The sequence below is a fragment of the Hypanus sabinus genome, chromosome 12 (genome assembly GCF_030144855.1).
Source record: "Hypanus sabinus isolate sHypSab1 chromosome 12, sHypSab1.hap1, whole genome shotgun sequence".
Lineage (NCBI taxonomy): Eukaryota > Metazoa > Chordata > Chondrichthyes > Myliobatiformes > Dasyatidae > Hypanus > Hypanus sabinus.
The window spans coordinates 32,775,686-32,794,891 of NC_082717.1; the positions used below are offsets into that span (position 1 = coordinate 32,775,686).

Genomic DNA, 19,206 nt, shown 5'->3' on the forward strand with positions numbered 1-19,206 from the left:
ACCACCAGAGAGAGCAGTGAAGTAGTTGTTGTATTTAACCAGAATTGTTTAGGCATAGAAAATTATGAACCAAGTGCTGGAAGATGGGATTAGTACAGATGGGTGCCCACTGGTCAGCATGGACTAACCTGTTTCTATGCTGCATGATTATGATAATGAGGGTAATGGTAAGAATGATAGACGTGAGATGAAGAGTTGCATCATGGCCTGGTAGGGAGATACCAATGGGCTTGGACAGAAAAGCCTACAAAAAAAGTAGTGAACACAGCCCAGTCCATCACAGGTAAAGCCCTCCCCACCACAGAGCACATCTCCAAGGAATGTTGTCACAGGAAAACAGCATCCATCATCAAGGGCCCCCATCATCCAGACCATGCTCTCTTCTCTCCGCTGCCATCAGGAGAGAAGTACAGGAGCCTCAGGACTCACACCAACTTCAAGAACAGGTATTACCCTCAACCATCAGGCCCTTGAACCAAGGGGCGGGAGGGTAACTTCATTCACATCAATGAAATGTTCCCACAACCTATGGATTCACTTTCTAGGACTCTTCATCTCATGTTCTTGATATTTATTGCATTTTTTTTATATTGACACAATTTGTTGTCTTTTACACGTGGGTTGGTTTTACTTGTTGTGCATGGTTTTGTATTCATTCTATGGTGTTTCTTCGTATCTAGTGTGAATGCCCACACAATCAGGGTTCTATATGTGACATAAATGTACTTTGATAATAAATTTACTTTGAACATTGATGTTGTTTTCAATTATATTACACCAATGTCATCACTTCCCCTCCTGTTATCTCCTTCCCAAAAGTACTGGTACAAATCAATCTAGCAACTGATCCAAACTTGGAAAGCTATCACCATTCTTTCTCTACTTCTGGGTCTAACTCCTCTTGTTGTTGTAAAATGCAGATCACCGTCATTTTCTCAAGGGCAATTTATAATGAGTAACAGATGCAGACTTTACCAGCATTGCCCAAATCTCATTAATGAATGGTTCTGTCACGTTCTCCTTCGGGTGTAACGAAACGCCGAATTTAACGTCCGGATAAACCACAGTTAATAAGAACCAGATCGCAGTAAGATTAACCATTTACTGTTCACTCTTCACATTAACATATGGTGAAAACTGTTGATAAAACAATACAAGATTGATACAGTAATTGTTCCTTCCTTAATATCACATTTCAAGTGTAAATACTTGCAAAGGTGACTATAACTACATTACACTAAGGTGCAGTATACAGGGAGAGTTTACCTGCTCCATTGACTACTTTAAATACACTTCCATGCAAACTATCCGCGACTCTTTAACTAACGAAAGCATAAACATTATCTACCGTCGTTACCTCTAACAGGATCAGCATTAATATCTTAGTTCAATATATCGATTATCTATTAACTTACAGCGTTGCTCTCACTGTGATTTCTCATGCCTGCAAAACTGCTTGTGCTCAGGTGAGCCTCGTGGAAAGCCCCCACCCTCGCGCTAATTTCAAACCGGTGTTTTCCCACAAGACGCGGCGAAACCGGATGTGACGTCATCGCATGCCGATATATTTTACATGCAATGAATACACTTTAAACACTTCTAATTCTAACTAGAAAATACTATTGAATGAATTACTAAGCGAAAATATTATAAACTAAATAACTGTCGTAAAGACAGCACACTCCCCGCTTGACCTTCGTAAGGTCACAATGAGCAGAGTACGAAACTTAGTCTCTTAATCAGTCATTGGGTAGAAGTAGAATAACTTCTGTAACTGGCCCTTGGTAAATTTTCACATCGCCTTGGTCGGTAGTCTTCAATTCGATCTTCCTGACATGTCCATCCCCGCTAGGGAATGTAGCAGTGATTCTGGCAGTTGGCCAGCTGTTGCGAGCGACTTGCTTGTCCCTGAGCAGGACTAAGTCTCCAACTTGAAGATTCCTTCGGGGTTCTGTCCACTTTTGTCTCTGTTGCAACAAAGGTAGATATTTTTGTCTCCAGCGGGACCAGAACTGATTTGCCAGAGCCTGGACTTGTCTCCATTGCTTTGTGTACAAATCCTTGTCTGAGAAGTCTCCTGGTGGAGGAGGTGCTCCTGCCTTCTGCGTAAGGAGCGTTGATGGCGAAAGTATAAAGGGGTTTTCTGGGTCAGAAGACACAGGTAGGAATGATTGTGCGTTTATAATGGCTGTGACCTCTGCCATTAGGGTGCACAGTACCTCGTGGGCCAATCGGGTGCGTTGCTGTATCTCAGGTTTCCTTTTCCGGGTTTTCCGTAAGGACGTGAACCGTTTGACTGCCTGCTCTTTGTTATCTGGTGAGCGCTGGCATGGTTCTCTGATAGGCAATGGGGCAACCCCATTATTTGCTTCATCTCTGAAGACCTTGGTGTCTTCGGTTTTTAAAGAAATGGTATCTTGAGCTGATTGTGCAAGTTTGTTGTCATACTTCGTTAGAGCGAAGACTGACTGGCCTAGCGACTCGTCGCTTGCCTCGCGCTTGTTAACGCCTTGTTGTGCTTCTTTGATGCACGGGACACTCGGGCAGGGTTGAAAGATTGAATGGCGGCCACTCTCTAGCACATTGGTCTTGAGTGTGTTAACCATCGGTTTGTGTACGTCACCGAGACACACCTCTCCTATCACCACCCAGCCCAGATCCAGACGTTGCGCGAAGGGGGCGTTGAGTGGTCCATTGATCTGCTGCCTAACCTTGTGTACCTGGATAACGTCTCTTCCTAATAGCAGGAGTATTTCTGCTTTCGGATCCAGTTCTGGGATGTGTTTGGCGATGTGGTGGAGATGCGGCTGGTGTAGCACCGCACTTGGTGTCGGGATCCCAGCGCGGTTATTCATGATTTCATTGCACTCTAAGAGCGGAGGGAGACAGATGACGACTTTACCATCCAGGGACTCGATCTGGATGCCTTCTGCCTTCCTTCCTTGGGTTTCCATGTTGCCTGAGCAAGTTTTGAGGTAGTATGGGAACCGCTCACTCTCAACGTTGAACAATTTAAAGAACTCTGGACTGACTAGTGAACGATTGCTCTGATCGTCCAGAATCACATAGGCTTTGATGGCCTTGTCTTTGGCTCCTTTAGGGTACACCTTAGTGAGGCAGATCTCGGAACAAGAACGGCTTGACTGAGTTTGACCGCAAACTTCTGTACAGTTCGAGCTGACAATTGTTGTCCCGGAGTGAACCTCTCCCTCCCCGCCGTCCTGTTGTGGGGGTGAAGGAGCGTTGTCGGTTCTTTCATTCTTGACTTCATCACGGAGCCGTGAGGGTAAATTTCCTTCCTCGTATGGATGTGATGCAATCGTGACTCTCTGAGGTTCCTCGTAGCTGGGGAAGTTATCAAATACGTATGGAGAGGGGAGACGAGCCTGCCTGTCTATTTGAGATTGTACATAGTCGCTTGTGCGTTCCAGTCTGGTCCTTTCTAAAGTAGATCTTGCTGCGGTCAGATCACGCGACCCTTCAGCTTCTTCTATGTACTTTGCTTCCGCCATGGCAGCAGCTTCTTCTCTTTCTAGCTGCAGCACTTGCAACTCTGTCGATATTTTTGTCATTTCCAACTGGGTTTCGGCTTCTCTGGCGGCCTCTTCTCTTTGTCTGGCGGCCCTTTCTTTCTGGATTTCGGCTTCTCTGGCAGCCTCTTCTCTTTGTCTGGCGGCCCTTTCTTTCTGGATTTCGGCTTCTCTGGCAGCCTCTTCTCTTTGTCTGGCGGCCCTTTCGGCTTCTCTGGCGGCCCTTTCTTTCTGGATTTCGGCTTCTTTGGTGGCCAGTTTCATTTTCAAAACTGCTTCTTGTTTGGCGTAATGCAGTCGCACCTTGGCGGCTTCTGCCTTGGCTCTTGCCTGTGCGGACTTACTTGATGTCGGTTTACTGCCCTTGTCGCTGCTATCCGCGACTCTTTAACTAACGAAAGCATAAACATTATCTACCGTCGTTACCTCTAACAGGATCACTATTAACATCTTAGTTCAATATATCGATTATCTATTAACTTACAGCGTTGCTCTCACTGTGATTTCTCATGCCTGCAAAACTGCTTGTGCTCAGGTGAGCCTCGTGGAAAGCCCCCACCCTCGCGCTAATTTCAAACCGGTGTTTTCCCACAAGACGCGGCGAAACCGGATGTGACGTCATCGCATGCCGATATATTTTACATGCAATGAATACACTTTAAACACTTCTAATTCTAACTAGAAAATACTATTGAATGAATCACTAAGCGAAAATATTCAGTATACAGGGAGAGTTTACCTGCTCCATTGACTACTTTAAATACACTTCCATGCAAACTATCCGCGACTCTTTAACTAACGAAAGCATAAACATTATCTCCTGATCCTGTTAGAGGTAACGTCGGTAGATAATGTTTATGCTTTCGTTAGTTAAAGAGTCGCGGATAGTTTGCATGGAAGTGTATTTAAAGTAGTCAATGGAGCAGGTAAACTCTCCCTGTATACTGCACCTTAGTGTAATGTAGTTATAGTCACCTTTGCAAGTATTTACACTTGAAATGTGATATTAAGGAAGGAACAAATACTGTATCAATCTTGTATTGTTTTATCAACAGTTTTCACCATATGTTAATGTGAAGAGTGAACAGTAAATGGTTAATCTTACTGCGATCTGGTTCTTATTAACTGTGGTTTATCCGGACGTTAAATTCGGCGTTTCGTTACACCCGAAGGAGAAAGTGACAGTGATCGCATGCCGATATATTTTACATGCAATGAATACACTTTAAACACTTCTAATTCTAACTAGAAAATACTATTGAATGAATTACTAAGCGAAAATATTATAAACTAAATAACTGTCGTAAAGACAGCACACTCCCCGCTTGACCTTCGTAAGGTCACAATGAGCAGAGTACAAAACTTAGTCTCTTAATCAGTCATTGGGTAGAAGTAGAATAACTTCTGTAACTGGCCTTTGGTAAAGTTTCACATCGCCTTGGTCGGTAGTCTTCAATTCGATCTTCCTGACATGTCCATCCCCGCTAGGGAATGTAACAGTGATTCTGGCCGTTGGCCAGATTCCTGTGGGGTTCTGTCCACTTTTGTCTCTGTTGCAACAAAGGTAGATATTTTTGTCTCCAGCGAGGCCAGAACTGATTTGCCAGAGCCTGGACTTGTCTCCATTGCTTTGTGTACAAATCCTTGTCTGAGAAGTCTCCTGGTGGAGGAGGTGCTCCTGCCTTCTGCGTAAGGAGCGTTGATGGCGAAAGTATAAAGGGGTTTTCTGGGTCGGAAGACACAGGTAGGAATGATTGTGCATTTATAATGGCTGTGACCTCTGCCATTAGGGTGCACAGTACCTCGTGGGCCAATCGGGTGTGTTGCTGCATCTCAGGTTTCCTTTTCCGGGTTTTCCGTAAGGACGTGAACCGTTTGACTGCCTGCTCTTTGTTATCTGGTGAGCGCTGGCGTGGTTCTCTGATTGGCAATGGGGCAACCCCATTATTTGCTTCATCTCTGAAGACCTTGGTGTCTTTGGTTTTTAAAGAAATGGTATCTTGAGCTGATTGTGCAAGTTTGTTTCCGTGCTCGGTTTGAACGAAAACTGACTGACCTAGCGTCTCGTCGGTTACTTTACGCTTGGTAATGTCTTGTTGTGCTTCTTTAGGGTACACCTCAGTGAGGCAGATCTCGGAACAAGAACGGCTTGACTGAGTTTGACCGCAAACTTCTGTACAGTTCGAGCTGACAATTGTTGTCCTGGAGTGAACCTCTCCCTCCCCGCCGTCCTGTTGTGGGGGTGAAGGAGCGTCGTCGGTTCTTTCATTCTTGACTTCATCACGGAGCCGTGAGGGTAAATTTCCTTCCTCGTATGGATGTGATGCAATCGTGACTCTCTGAGGTTCCTCGTAGCTGGGGAAGTTATCGAATACGTATGGAGAGGGGAGACGAGCCTGCCTGTCTATTTGATATTGTACATAGTCGCTTGTGCGTTCCAGTCTGGTCCTTTCTAAAGTAGATCTTACTTCGGTCAGATCACGCGACCCTTCAGCTTGTTCTATGTACTTTGCTTCCGCCATGGCAGCTTCTTCTTCTCTTTCTAGCTGCAGCACTTGCAACTCTGTCGATATTTTTGCCATTTCCAACTGGGTTTCGGCTTCTCTGGCGGCCTCTTCTCTTTGTCTGGCAGCCTCTTCGGCTTCTCTGGCGGCCCTTTCTTTCTGGATTTCGGCTTCTCTGGCAGCCTCTTCTCTTTGTCTGGCGGCCCTTTCGGCTTCTCTGGCGGCCCTTTCTTTCTGGATTTCGGCTTCTCTGGCAGCCTCTTCTCTTTGTCTGGCGGCCCTTTCGGCTTCTCTGGCGGCCCTTTCTTTCTGGATTTCGGCTTCTTTTGTGGCCAGTTTCATTTTCAAAACTGCTTCTTGTCTGGCGTAACGCAGTAGCACCTTGGCGGCTTCTGCCTTTCTGGCGGCCCTTTCGGCTTCTCTGGCAGCCTTTTCGGCTTCTCTGGTGGCCAGTTTCATTTTCAAAACTGCTTCTTGTTTGGCGTAATGCAGTCGCACCTTGGCGGCTTCTGCCTTGGCTCTTGCCTGTGCGGACTTACTTGATGTCGTTCTACTGCCCTTGTCGCTGGGCGTCATCGACTTGATCCCGGATCGAGCTGACATTGCAGCACTTGGAACACCTGATAACGCCCGGGTGGGCTTACTTGATGTCGGTTTACTGCCCCTGTCGCTGGGCGGCGTCGACTTGATGCTGGATTGAGCTGACATTGCAGCACTTGAAACACCTGATAATGCCGCTTTTTCACTGTCACGTTCTCCTTCGGGTGTAACGAAACGCCGAATTTAACGTCCGGATAAACCACAGTTAATAAGAACCAGATCGCAGTAAGATTAACCATTTACTGTTCACTCTTCACATTAACATATGGTGAAAACTGTTGATAAAACAATACAAGATTGATACAGTATTTGTTCCTTCCTTAATATCACATTTCAAGTGTAAATACTTGCAAAGGTGACTATAACTACATTACACTAAGGTGCAGTATACAGGGAGAGTTTACCTGCTCCATTGACTACTTTAAATACACTTCCATGCAAACTATCCGCGACTCTTTAACTAACGAAAGCATAAACATTATCTACCGTCGTTACCTCTAACAGGATCAGCATTAATATCTTAGTTCAATATATCGATTATCTATTAACTTACAGCGTTGCTCTCACTGTGATTTCTCATGCCTGCAAAACTGCTTGTGCTCAGGTGAGCCTCGTGGAAAGCCCCCACCCTCGCGCTAATTTCAAACCGGTGTTTTCCCACAAGACGCGGCGAAACCGGATGTGACGTCATCGCATGCCGATATATTTTACATGCAATGAATACACTTTAAACACTTCTAATTCTAACTAGAAAATACTATTGAATGAATTACTAAGCGAAAATATTATAAACTAAATAACTGTCGTAAAGACAGCACAGGTTCCTTGAGGTTGTTATAGCCAGCGAAGGTTATAGGGATAAGCTCCCACTACCTATTAAATGCTCTCTTTGGTGTTTACCACAAAGAGCCTCTGACAACCAAGTCCAACTCCTGGCCTTCACTTGTGGTTTCGCTGCTAAGCCCGGCGGAACCATTTCTACTGACAGGAAAAAGGGTAAAGGTGGGTTACTGGTTCCATAAAACCAGTCGTTTCAGGCGGATGGGGCTCGTTAGCCATGGTCAGCTGCTCATCTAGGAGAAGGAAAACTCCGATCTCAATCCTCTGCTGCCTTGCAGCCATACCCACTCATGGTAGAAGCTTTAGGAGTAAATCCCGAGGGAAAATTCTGGAGTTGATATCCCTACAGCAGTCCTATGTTGAGTTCAACACTGACTAAGAACTGTATTGGTCTCTGCACTTTGTTTGGGTTAATCAGCTGCATCGGGGTGGGGGTGGATTCTGCTGCATGGGCAACACCTTATTCTCCATGATGTACTGTCTTGGCTTGGGTATGACATAGACAAGATAGCATGCATGGTCAACCCCAACCAAAGGAAGGCATCAATTCAAAACATTTCCACATCAATTCACTACCTAACAAAAATCAAAAAAGTTAAAAGACCCCTTACCAACCTGTGGCTGAATATTTGAATCAGTTTGAATAGAGTACCCATCTCCAAGACACCCTTTGTCCCCATTCCCCTTAGATACTGCCAGCACATAAATGAAGAACATTATGGTGCAGATCTGCAGTCCCTGTAAGGCAGAGGTTCTCTTGTTACTGCATTAAGAATTGAAGAGTCTGCATGTTGGTACTGAAAGTATATTTGATCTCCATTGTATTTGTTAATGGCCATGGTGAAAAACCACTTCATTACAGTGGAATCTGGCATGATCTCCCTCATACACAAGCTGGAATGTCTTCAGTCAGGCCGAATCTCCTGTGAGGGACTGTCAATGGATCACACATTGTCGGCTGCCCTCAATTATTCTCCTCTTCACCACGGACTCCTGAGGCACAATATCTGTCCCCTGCTGAGCAAAGCTTGGAGCAGGCTATGTCCTCCAGCAGGGGATCATCTCTGTTTTCCGCTGCTTGCTTTCACTTAGATGTTTGAGTCACCAGAAGAAAAATCTAACATTGCCATCTTTAGTCTTGTTGATAATTCAGGTTAATGGGTCAGCTCTAGCCGCAGAGAAACTTGTGATGGTGAGCCTCAGAGGGACTGAGAAATCAGTGTGCAGACTCCACTTACACCTGCATGTGCGAAGGCTTTACAGGAGAGGAAAAGCATGTATTAGTTCTATTCAAAAACTAAGCTTTTTTTTTACAGGTACCATTATACAGGTGATTCTCAGGCTTTTAAGTGCTAAAATGAGTTAATTCTGTTTCCTGGCAGACCCACACTGCCTTGTTTCCCCATCTCCTGAGGCTGAGTCCGTAAAGTTCCACTAATCACCAGTACTTTCATATGTCAGCCATATGAAAGTACTGCCCATGCCCTTCTCCCTCCCCGGAGTGAGAGAAAGAAAAGATGTACGAGTCAGTATGAAAGCATCCAGGAGGATTTAAGGAGGGCATCTAGAAGACATGGGCACGCATAAAAGCATGAGTGGGTATGGTGGACAGCTAGATAGAGATGTGCAGAATGAGACTTTTGCCTGCAGGATGATGGTGTGCCTACTTGGCATGGTTTTCCCCAAGGCCATCATTGCTGGCATACATGACGTTCTGTGGGGAAAACCTTCAGCCTTGCTCATATGCCTAGACTGATCCTTTCCATGGTCACATTGCCTGCTAATTTCCTCACCACAGGACCTTTTTAAGTGGCAACAGCAGATCCCAATTTGCCACTCACCACTGCATCAGAGTACTTCACACAGGTACTTTGTTCACAAAGAAACCATTTTGTCTGGTTTTTTAGTGAAGAGCAGGTGGAATCTCAGACACTGAAAATTACCTGTGGCTTCCCACAAGCCCAGAGAGCCATTAGTGGCATAAAGTCTCCATTCAGAATTCAGACTTTTTCATAAGCAAGGAAGATTTCTACTTCAACGTGCAAGACTTTCTGTGCTGTAGGAATTTCTCCACAGTGAATGACAAGTCTCCAAGAAACAGAGTACACGAATGAATAGCCAGGGAGCCAAAAGGAAGCATAAAAATCCTTCATATCCTGCTGTGCAATGACACCTGTACCGATTATAAGACATGAATTAATGAATGGATGCTTAATCCAGTTGTCTTAATGTGCTTCCTGATAACTCCCCATGTGATAAATAAATCCTCACTTTAAGAACCCTGAACTCCAGCGTAAATAGTGGTGTGCAGGCAACCCTGACATTTTTTGTGAATACAAGAAACTTCTTTCAGCAATTCAGCACTACCCCACAGTGTGAGGATTCTCACTCCCCGGGAAGTATCTACAATCATCTCTTGCCAATCCGTTCCTACGGTGGATGTGACAAAGCTCCTACCTTTCCTTCCCCACCCTTATTCTCCCTGCCCCCACCACCACCTCTGGCTCATAGGATCTAAAGAACTTGGAGGGTGATGTCAAATATAAGCAGCCAGTGTTAAGCAAAATGAGTCTGCCTCTGTGACTCAGAGGGGAAGGGAGAAGAAGCATGCTGTGGTGATAGGGGCTTCATTAATGAGGGGAATGGACAGGGGATTCTGTGGGCAAGAATGAGATACCTGGATGGTATGTTGCCTCCCGGGTGCCGGGGTATCTCGGATTGAGTCCTTAGCATTCTTAAGTGGGAGGGTGAACAGCCAAAGATTGTGGCCCATGTAGGCACCACTGACAAGGGTAGGATGAGTGACGAGGTTCTGAATAAGGAGTTCAGCAGAGTTAGGTGCTAGGTTAAAAGGCAGGACATCCAAGGTTGTGATCTCACGATTGCTACCTGTGCCACATGCTGGTGAGGCTAGAACTAGGAAGATTTTATTGCTTAATAAGGAGTTGGTGTAGGAGAGAGAGCATAAGATCTTTCGATCATTGGGCTCTCTCCCAAGGAAGGTGGAACTTGTATAAAGGGACAGTTTGCATTTGAAATGGAGGGGGACTAATACCCTAGCAGGAAGACTTCTTAATACTACACAGTGGGGTTTAAACAAGAGTTGCAAGGGGATGGGAACCAGAGTGATAAAACAGTTAGTGGAGAGTTTGTGGAGGCATATGTTGGTAAGACCGCAGACAAAGTTAGGAATCAAAAAGTTGAGCATGGTGCAACTGGTGTTCTGAGCTGCGTATATTTAATTGCAAGAAGAATCGTAGGAAAGGTGAATAATAGAGCTGAAGATGAGATAACCGGTTTATAAACAAATGTAATGTGTAGTGAGGAGAGGCTTTTGATAGGGCAAAATTGCAGTCAATGGGATGAGTTACAATGTAAAAGATGGACAAAAATCAGAAAGGGCGAATATAAGACTGAAGGTGTTGTATCTGAATGCGTACAGTATACGGAATAAGGTAGATAAACTTGCAGCACAGTTGCAGATTGGCAGGTATGATGTTGTAGGCATCACTGAATCATGGCTGAAAGATTATAGCTGGGAGTTTAATGTCCAAGGATACAGATTGTATTGAAACGATAGGTTGGAAGGCAGAGGGAATGGCATTGCACTGTTGGTAAAAATTGAAACCGAATCACTAGAAAGAGGTGACATACATCAGAAGATGTTGATTGATTGTGAATAGAGCTAAGGATCTACAAGGGTAAAAAGATCCAAATGGAATTTGTATACAGATCCTCAAACAGTGGTAAGGATCTGGCCTACAAATTACAATGGGAGATAGAAAATGCATGCCAAAAAGGGAAATAGTCGTGGGAGACTTCAATTTGCAGGTATATTGGGAAAATCAGGAGAGGGAATTTCTAGAGTGCCTGTGAACTGGCTTTCTCGAGCCCACTAGATGATCAGCAATTCTGAATTGGGTGTTGTGCGATGAACCAGAACTGATTAGAGAGCTTAAGGTAAAAGAACCATTAAGGGAGAGTGATCACAAATGATCAAATTCACTCTGAAATTTGAGGAGAGGCTAAAGTCAGATGTATCAGTGTTGCATTGGAGTAAAGGGAATTACAGAAGCATGAGAGTGGAGTTGGCCAGAATTAATTGGAAAGGAACAGTGGCAGGGATTACAGCAGAGCAGCAAAGCCGGGAATTTCTGGTAGCAATTCGGAAGGCACAGGATATAAACATCCCAAAGAGGAAGAAGTGTTCTAAAGGAAAGATGACACAACAATGGCTAACAAGCAAAGTCAAAGCCAACATAAAAGCCAACACAAGGGCATACAATAGAGCAAGAATTAGTGGAAGTGAGAGGAATGGGCAGCTTTCAAATACAGACAGAGGCAACTAAAAAGTCATTAAGAAGGTAAAGATGGAATATGAATGTAAGCTAGCCAATAATATTAAAGAGGATACCAAAAGTTTCTTCAGATCCATAAGGTGTAAAAGAAATGTGAAAGTGGATATCAGACCACTGGAAAATGATGCTGGAGAGGTAGTATTGGGGCTTAATGAAATAGCGGATGAACTGAGTAAATATTTTGCATCAGTCTTCACTGTTGAAAACATTAGCAGTATGGTGGAAATTCCAGATGTCAGGAGCGATAACGTACAGTATGTGAAGTTACCATAACTAGAGAGAAGGTTATTGGGGAAACTGAAAGAACTGAAGGTGGATAGGTCACCTGGACAAGATGGTATACACCCCAAATTTCTGCAAGGTGGCTGAAATGATTGTGTTGGCATTAATAATGTTCTTTCAAGAATCATTAGATTCTGGAATAGTTCTGAAAGACTGGAAAGTTGCAAATGTCCTCCAATAAGAAAGGAGAGAGGCAGAAGAAAGTAAACTATTATTCAGTTAGTCTGACCTCAGTGGTTTGGAAGATGTTGGAGTTGATTATTAACGATGAGATCTCAAGTTACTTGGAGGGATGTAATAAAATAGGTTGTAGTCAGCATGGTTTCCTCAAGGGAAAATCTTGCCTGACAAATTTGCTGAAATTCTTTGAAGAAATAAAAAGCAGGATAGACAAAGCAGAATTGGTTAATGTTGTGTATTTCAGAAGGCCTTTGACAAGGTACCACACATGAGGCTGCTTAACGAGCTATGAGCCATGGTATTACAGGAAAGATTCTAGCATGTATAAAGCAGTGGCTGATTCGCAGGAGGCAATGAATAGGAATAAAAGCTTTTTCTGGCTGGCTGTCAGTGACTAGTAGTGTTTCACAGAGGCCTGTGTTGGGACCGATTATTTTTAGGTTATATGTCGATGATTTGGGTGATGGACTTGATGGCTTTGTTGCAAAGTTTGCAGACAGTATGAAGATAGCTGGAGGGACAGGTAGTTTTGAGGAAGTAGAGAGGTTACAGAAGGGTTTAGACAGATTAGGAGAATGGGCAAACAAATGGCAGATGGAACACAGTGTTGGGAAGTGTAATGTCATGCACTTTGGTACAAGAAATGAATGGGTGCCAAGTCATTGGATATATTTAAGGCAGAGGTTGATAGATTCTTGATTAATCAGGGCATATAGGGATATGGGAAGAATGCTGGAGATTGAGGCCGAGAGGAAAATTGGATCAGCCCTGATGAAATGGTGGAGCAGACTCGATGGACTAAACTGCCTAATTCTGCTCCTATATCTTATGGTCTAATGGAATCCCTCAAGGACTACAAAGGATATAGAAGTATACTTGAGAAGGCATGAGACCTTTGTAGTACAAGATGAAGGAGAAACCTAAGAGATTCTATCATTGCATTTCGAGCAAAGGGCTTTCAAGGGAGCGAACAGAGGTGGTCTTAAATGAACATTTCTTCTTTGTATTGCTGTCGAAAAGGTCATGGGAGCCTGGAAGTTCAGGACAGAGGATGCAAAAAAATGGATAAATCCCTAGGCCCAGCCAAAATATATTCTTTGATATTGTGATATACTAGAGATGAAATTTCTGGGCCCTGCAGAGATATTTACATGACACCCTCCAGCCTTCCAGTACCACACTGTAGTACCAGAAGACTGGATGGTGATTGATGTTGCAACTTTATTCAAAGTTCAAAGTAGAAGTAAATTAATGTCACAATATACAACACTGAGGTTCATTTTCTTTGGGGCATACTCAATAAATCCATAATAGAATTCCCCTAAAACCCTCACTAATTTTTATAGATGCACCGTAGAACACATTCTTCTAGGGTGCATCACAACCTGGTATGGAAGTTGTCCTGTCCAAGACCGGAAGAAGCTGCAGAAGGTTGTGAACATAGCCCAGCACATCACACAAACCAATCTTCCATCTTTGGACTCACTTTACACCGCACGCTGTCGGAGCAGTGCTGCCAGGATAATCAAGGACACGACCCTCCCAGCCAACACACTTTTTGTCCTTCTTCCCTCTGGGAGAAGGTTCAGGAGCTTGAAGATTTGTACAGACAGATTTGAGAACAGCTTCTTTCCAACTGTGATAAGACTGCTGAATAGATCCTGACCCGGATCTGGGCCGTACCTTCCAAATATCCGGACCTGACTTGCACTACCTTACTTTCCCTTTTCTATTTTCTAATTATGAGTGATAATTTAATTTTTTTTAAATTATATTTACTTCGATTTGTACTCCAGGGAGCACGAAGCGCAGAATCAAATATCACTGTGATGATTGTACGCTCTAGTATCAATTGTTTGGTGACAATAAAGTAAAGAATAAATGTGCATTGAACTGTGTGCAAAAGACATCAGACTGTGCAAATACAAACAGGAAAATAATAATAATAACAGATAAGCAATAAATACTAAGAAAATAAGATGAAAAGTCCTGGAAAGTGAGTCCATGGGTGGGGTCCCTGATAAAGGATGATGCTTTCCTGCAACAACACTGCATATAGATGTGCTCAATTGTGCGGAGGGCTTTGCCCATTCATAGACAAAATACTTTTTGTAGGATTTTCCATTCAAGGGCATTGGTGTTTCCATACCAGGCTGTGATGCTGCCAGTCAATATATTCTCCACTACATATCTATAGAAGTTTGTCAATGTTTTAGATGTCAAGCAGAATCTTCACAAACTCACAAGGAAGTAGAGGCACTGCCATGCTTTCTTCACTATTGCACTTATGTGCTGGGCCCAGGACAGTTCCTCCAATGAAGACTAGCTCATTGACCTCTGGTTTCCTCCTCCTGAAATCAATAATCAACCCCTTGATCTTGCTAAAATTGAGTAAGAGGTTGTTGGTGTAGCACAATTCAATCAGATTTTCAGTCTCCCTCCTATATGTTGATTTGTCATCACTTTTGATCCAGCCTATGACAGTGGTGTTATCAGAAAACTTGAATATGGCATTGTAGCTGAACTTAGCCACAGAGTCATATTTGTAAAGTTCGTAGAGTAGGAGATTAAGCACCTGTGCTGATGGAGTGTGTGAAGGAGATGTTGTTGCCAATCCAACTGACTGGGGTCTGCAGGTGAGGAAATCAAAGCTCTAATTGTCCAGGAAAGTATTAAGGTCAAGGTCCTGAAGCTTAATGATTAGCTCTGAGGAGATGTTGGTATTTGATGCCGAGCTATTGACGATAAAGAGCATCCTGATTTAAGCACCTTTGCTATCCAGATGTTCCAGAGTTGGGTGAAGAGCCAATCTGCTATGGACCTGTTGCTCCAGTAGGTATATTAGTATGTTTCTTGGACATGAGTTGATACGTTTCATCACCAAACTCTCAAAACACTTCATCACAGTGGATGCAAGTGTGACTGGACCACAGTCATTGAGGCAGGTTACTACATTCTTCTTAGGCACCAGTATAATTGAAACCTGCTTGAAACAGGAGAGTAGCTCAGAGTGCCGATACAAGAAGGTGAAGACCTTCAAACACTCCAACCAGTTGATCAGCATAGGTCCTCAGTAGTTGGCCTAGTACCCCATCTGGGCCAAATGCTTTTCATGGGATCATCTTCCTGAAGGCTGCTACATGTTGGCCTCAGAGACTGAAATCACAGGATCATTAGGGGTTGTGGATATTTGTGAAAATTCCTCCGTTTTGATGGACAAAGTGACAAAGAAGGCACTGAGCTCATCTGGGAGCAGAGCCCTGTTGTCTATGTTTCTTGATTTTACTTTATGAGAGGTGATAGTATTCAAGCCCCGCCACTACTGTCGAGCATCCTTCATTGATTGAAATTTAGTCTAGAATTGCCACTTCACCCATGAGAGGGCCTTCTGGAGATCATACCTGAACGTCTTGTAACTTTCTTCAGCACCAGGCTTGAATGCCACTGATCTGGCCCTCAACAGATTGCAGATCTCATAGCTCATCTGGAGTTTCTGGTTGGGAAAGACTCAATGATATTGTGGGGACACACTCATCTACAACTGTTTTAATTAATTCCATGACAACCATGGTGTATTCATTCAGATCCAGAGATTAGTCCTTGAACACAGCCCAATCCATCAATTTGAAGCAATCTCTTAGCTGCTTCTCTGCCTCCCATCACCACCTCTTTGTTGTTCTAATCTCTGGAGCTTTGCTCTTTATCCTCTGCTTTTATGCAGGTAGAAGGGCAATCAAGTGATCCAATCTGGCCATAGAATGGTAGGCATTCCTCACCTTAATATAGCAGTGGTCTGGTGAATTGGGACCTCTGGTGCTACAGGTTATATGCTGATGGTAATTGGGCATTATTTTGATAAGTAAGTCTGGTTGAAGTCCTCGACTATGATTTGAGATGCATCAGGATGGACCATTTCTTGGTTGGAGGCAGCATCATAGGGCCGTAGAGAGGCACAGCACAGAAATGGTCTCTTTGGCCCATCTATTCCATGCCAAAACCATTTTAGCTGCATCAACCTGCACCAGACCTATAGCCTTCCATACCCCTATCAACCATGTACTTATCCAAACTTCTCTTAAACGTTGAAATCGAGCTTGCATGCATCACTAGTGCTGGAAGCTCATGCCACACTCTCATGACCCTCTGAATGAAGAATTTTTGACAAAACCGTCACATTGGAGAATCACTGCGAGTTTAACATGAAACACACACCTCACCTTTTGCCTTTTCTGAATCAGCAATTCTATCCATTCTAAGAAGCCTTTGGTTCTGATTGCCATATCTGGTGTGATGGTGTGAAGCCACCTCTCATTCAAACATAGAACACAACAATCTTATTTCCCTCCGATATAGCAATCTTGCCTTCAGGTCCTCAGTTTTGATCTCCAGCAAATGCACAGTTGCTAACAAGATGCTGTGTAGACAGGGCCTGAACCCCCAGCATTTCAGCCTGGCTTGGAGTTCCCCACCTCCTGCCTTGCTTCCAGCCATGACGAACCTTCATCCACTTAAAGGCGCTGTATCTGCTTGCTTGAGAGTTAGGAAGAGAAACAAAGACAAGTCAGGGAATACAAGGCCTGTGAGCTGAACATCAGTGGTGAGAAGGTTATTGGAAGGGATTTTAACAGACAGGATCTACCTTCACGTGGAAGGGCAAGGACTGATAATGGATTTCAGCCCAAAACATTCTAGAGTGCTTATTCCCCTATACAGATGATACCGGACTTGCTGAGTTCTTCCAGAATTTTGTGTGCATTGCTCAAGATTTCCAGCATCTGCACAATCTCTTGTTTTTAAGGACAGTCAGCACAATTTTGTGTGTGGGAAATTGTCTTCCAAATTAATATTTTTATGAAGAGGTGATCAAGATGTTGTCTAATGGACCTTAACAAGGCCTTTGTGAAGCTTATCTGAGAAGCTTAAGTCTAGAAGCTTAAATTACATGGGATCCAGGGTGAGCTGACTAAGTTGATACACAATTAGCTTCATGGTAGAAAGCAGAATGTGATGGTGGAAGGTTGTCTTTTTGGAATGGTGGACAATGGTTCGTAGTGTATCATAACATTTGGTACTGGGTCCACTGCTGTTTGACATTTATGTTAACAATTTGGATGACAATGTTGCTGGCATGTTAGTAAATTTGTGAATGACATCAAAGTTGGTGGCATAATGGACAGTGAAGAAAGTTATCTAAGAATATAATGGGATCTGGTCAGTGAGCCACGGAATAACAAAAGTGAAGTATTACATTTTGATAAGCTAAACCAGGTTAGGACTTACACAGTATATAACAGAGTCCTGTAGTGTGTTATAGAACAGAGAGACCTAGGGATACAATTATGTGGTTCCCTTAAAGCAGCGACACAAGGTGGACAGGATGAAGAAGAAGGGGCCTGGCACGGTTGCTTTCATTGGTTCATAAGCTGTGCACTAGATTTGCATTATGTTATAAATATACAAAACTTTCGTGACACTGTACTGGGAATATTATGTTCATTTCTGGTCACCAAGCCATTGGAGGGAAGCCATTAAGTGGGAAAGGTTTCAGAAATGATTCACAAGGATGTTACTATGACTGGAAGGCTTGAGTTATAAGAGAGAGAGACAGGGTAAGCTGGGGTGACTTTGTAAAGTGATTCAAAAATCATGAAGGGCATAGCTAAAATGAATAGTCACAATCTTTTTTCCTCAGTGGTTTGGGGGGGGGGGGGGAGATCTAAACTTGAAGGCATAGATTTAAGGTTGGTTAAAGGAGATCTGAGGGGCAACTTTTCTCTATATGAAGATATGTAGACCAAGCTACAAGAGGAAATGCTGGAGGGAGGTACAAGTGCAACATTTACAAGACACAGGTACATAGATAGGAAAGAAAAGTGCAAATGCAGAAAAATGATACTAGCTTGGGTAGGCAACTTGGTTAGTGTGAATGAGCTGGGCCTAAGGTGTTATATGACACCAAATTTAAAACTGGGCCCTCAATGTCAGCAGAGTAGTATGACATGCTAGATATCACAGGTACAAGGGATGATTGATAAGTTTGTGGCCTAAGGTAGAAGGAGTCAATTTTAGAAAACCTAGCACATTTATTTTTCAACATAGTCCCTTCCTACATTTTCACTTAGTCCAGCAGTCGTGGAGCATATGGATCTTGGACCTCCACAAAGTGTCCACAGCTGGGTTATTAACTTCAAACTTTCTGCATTATCACTCAAAGAGTTGAACTGAGAGCTGTATAACTCATCTCCTTCTACCTTAGGCCACAAACTATCAATCACCCATCTGTGGACACTTTGTGGAGGTCCAAGATCTGTCTGCTCCACTATCGTTGGACTAAGTGTGTAAATGTAGGAGGGGACTATGTTGAAAAATAAATGTGCCAGGTTTTCTAAAATTGACTCCTTCTACCTTTGGCCATGAACTTATCAATCACCCTGGTAGTTAGTTCAATGCCTCCCTGAAAACCTAGACCTACAGAAATTGTTGGACTCTGACGGAAATAGGAACAGTGGTTGACTTCCCTTCCCCGGGTGTATTGCAGTCACTGTTAGAATCTTCACCATCACCAAACCAATACCAGCATTCCTAACATTCAGACAAAGGATCCCTTAACAAAACACAATTGTTCTGACAACTGGATTATTCCTGAACAAGGTTCTTTTCTTTCACACCAGACAATGGAAAGGGTAATACTCCCAAGGAGCTATTTACCACAAGAAAAAATTGTGTCGATTTTCTTTTATGTCAGCATTGGTTCAAAAGGCAGGGAATCTTCTGATAACTCCCAGTGCTCCTTTTGCCTAAGGTACTCTGTTCCTGGCCACCTTTATACAGATCATGTCACCCAGCTTGACAGCTCAAAGGAAAACTTCCTGTTCTCCTAAGGAAAGTGAAGCAGGAAGCACCCACTGCAGG

General features: G+C 43.5%; 1 protein-coding gene across 1 annotated transcript; it reads right to left on the reverse strand.

Moving 5' to 3' along the window:
- Positions 1 to 1,036: 1,036 nt before the first annotated feature.
- LOC132402471 (uncharacterized) lies at positions 1,037 to 3,877 on the reverse strand. Its single transcript, XM_059985325.1, has 2 exons — positions 1,349 to 3,877; positions 1,037 to 1,137 (listed from the first exon to the last, which is right to left on the reverse strand). Exon 1 carries the CDS (start codon positions 3,792 to 3,794, stop codon positions 1,740 to 1,742), a length of 2,055 nt encoding a protein of 684 aa, XP_059841308.1. The 5' UTR covers positions 3,795 to 3,877; the 3' UTR covers positions 1,037 to 1,137; positions 1,349 to 1,739.
- Between the last annotated feature and the right edge of the window lie 15,329 nt (positions 3,878 to 19,206).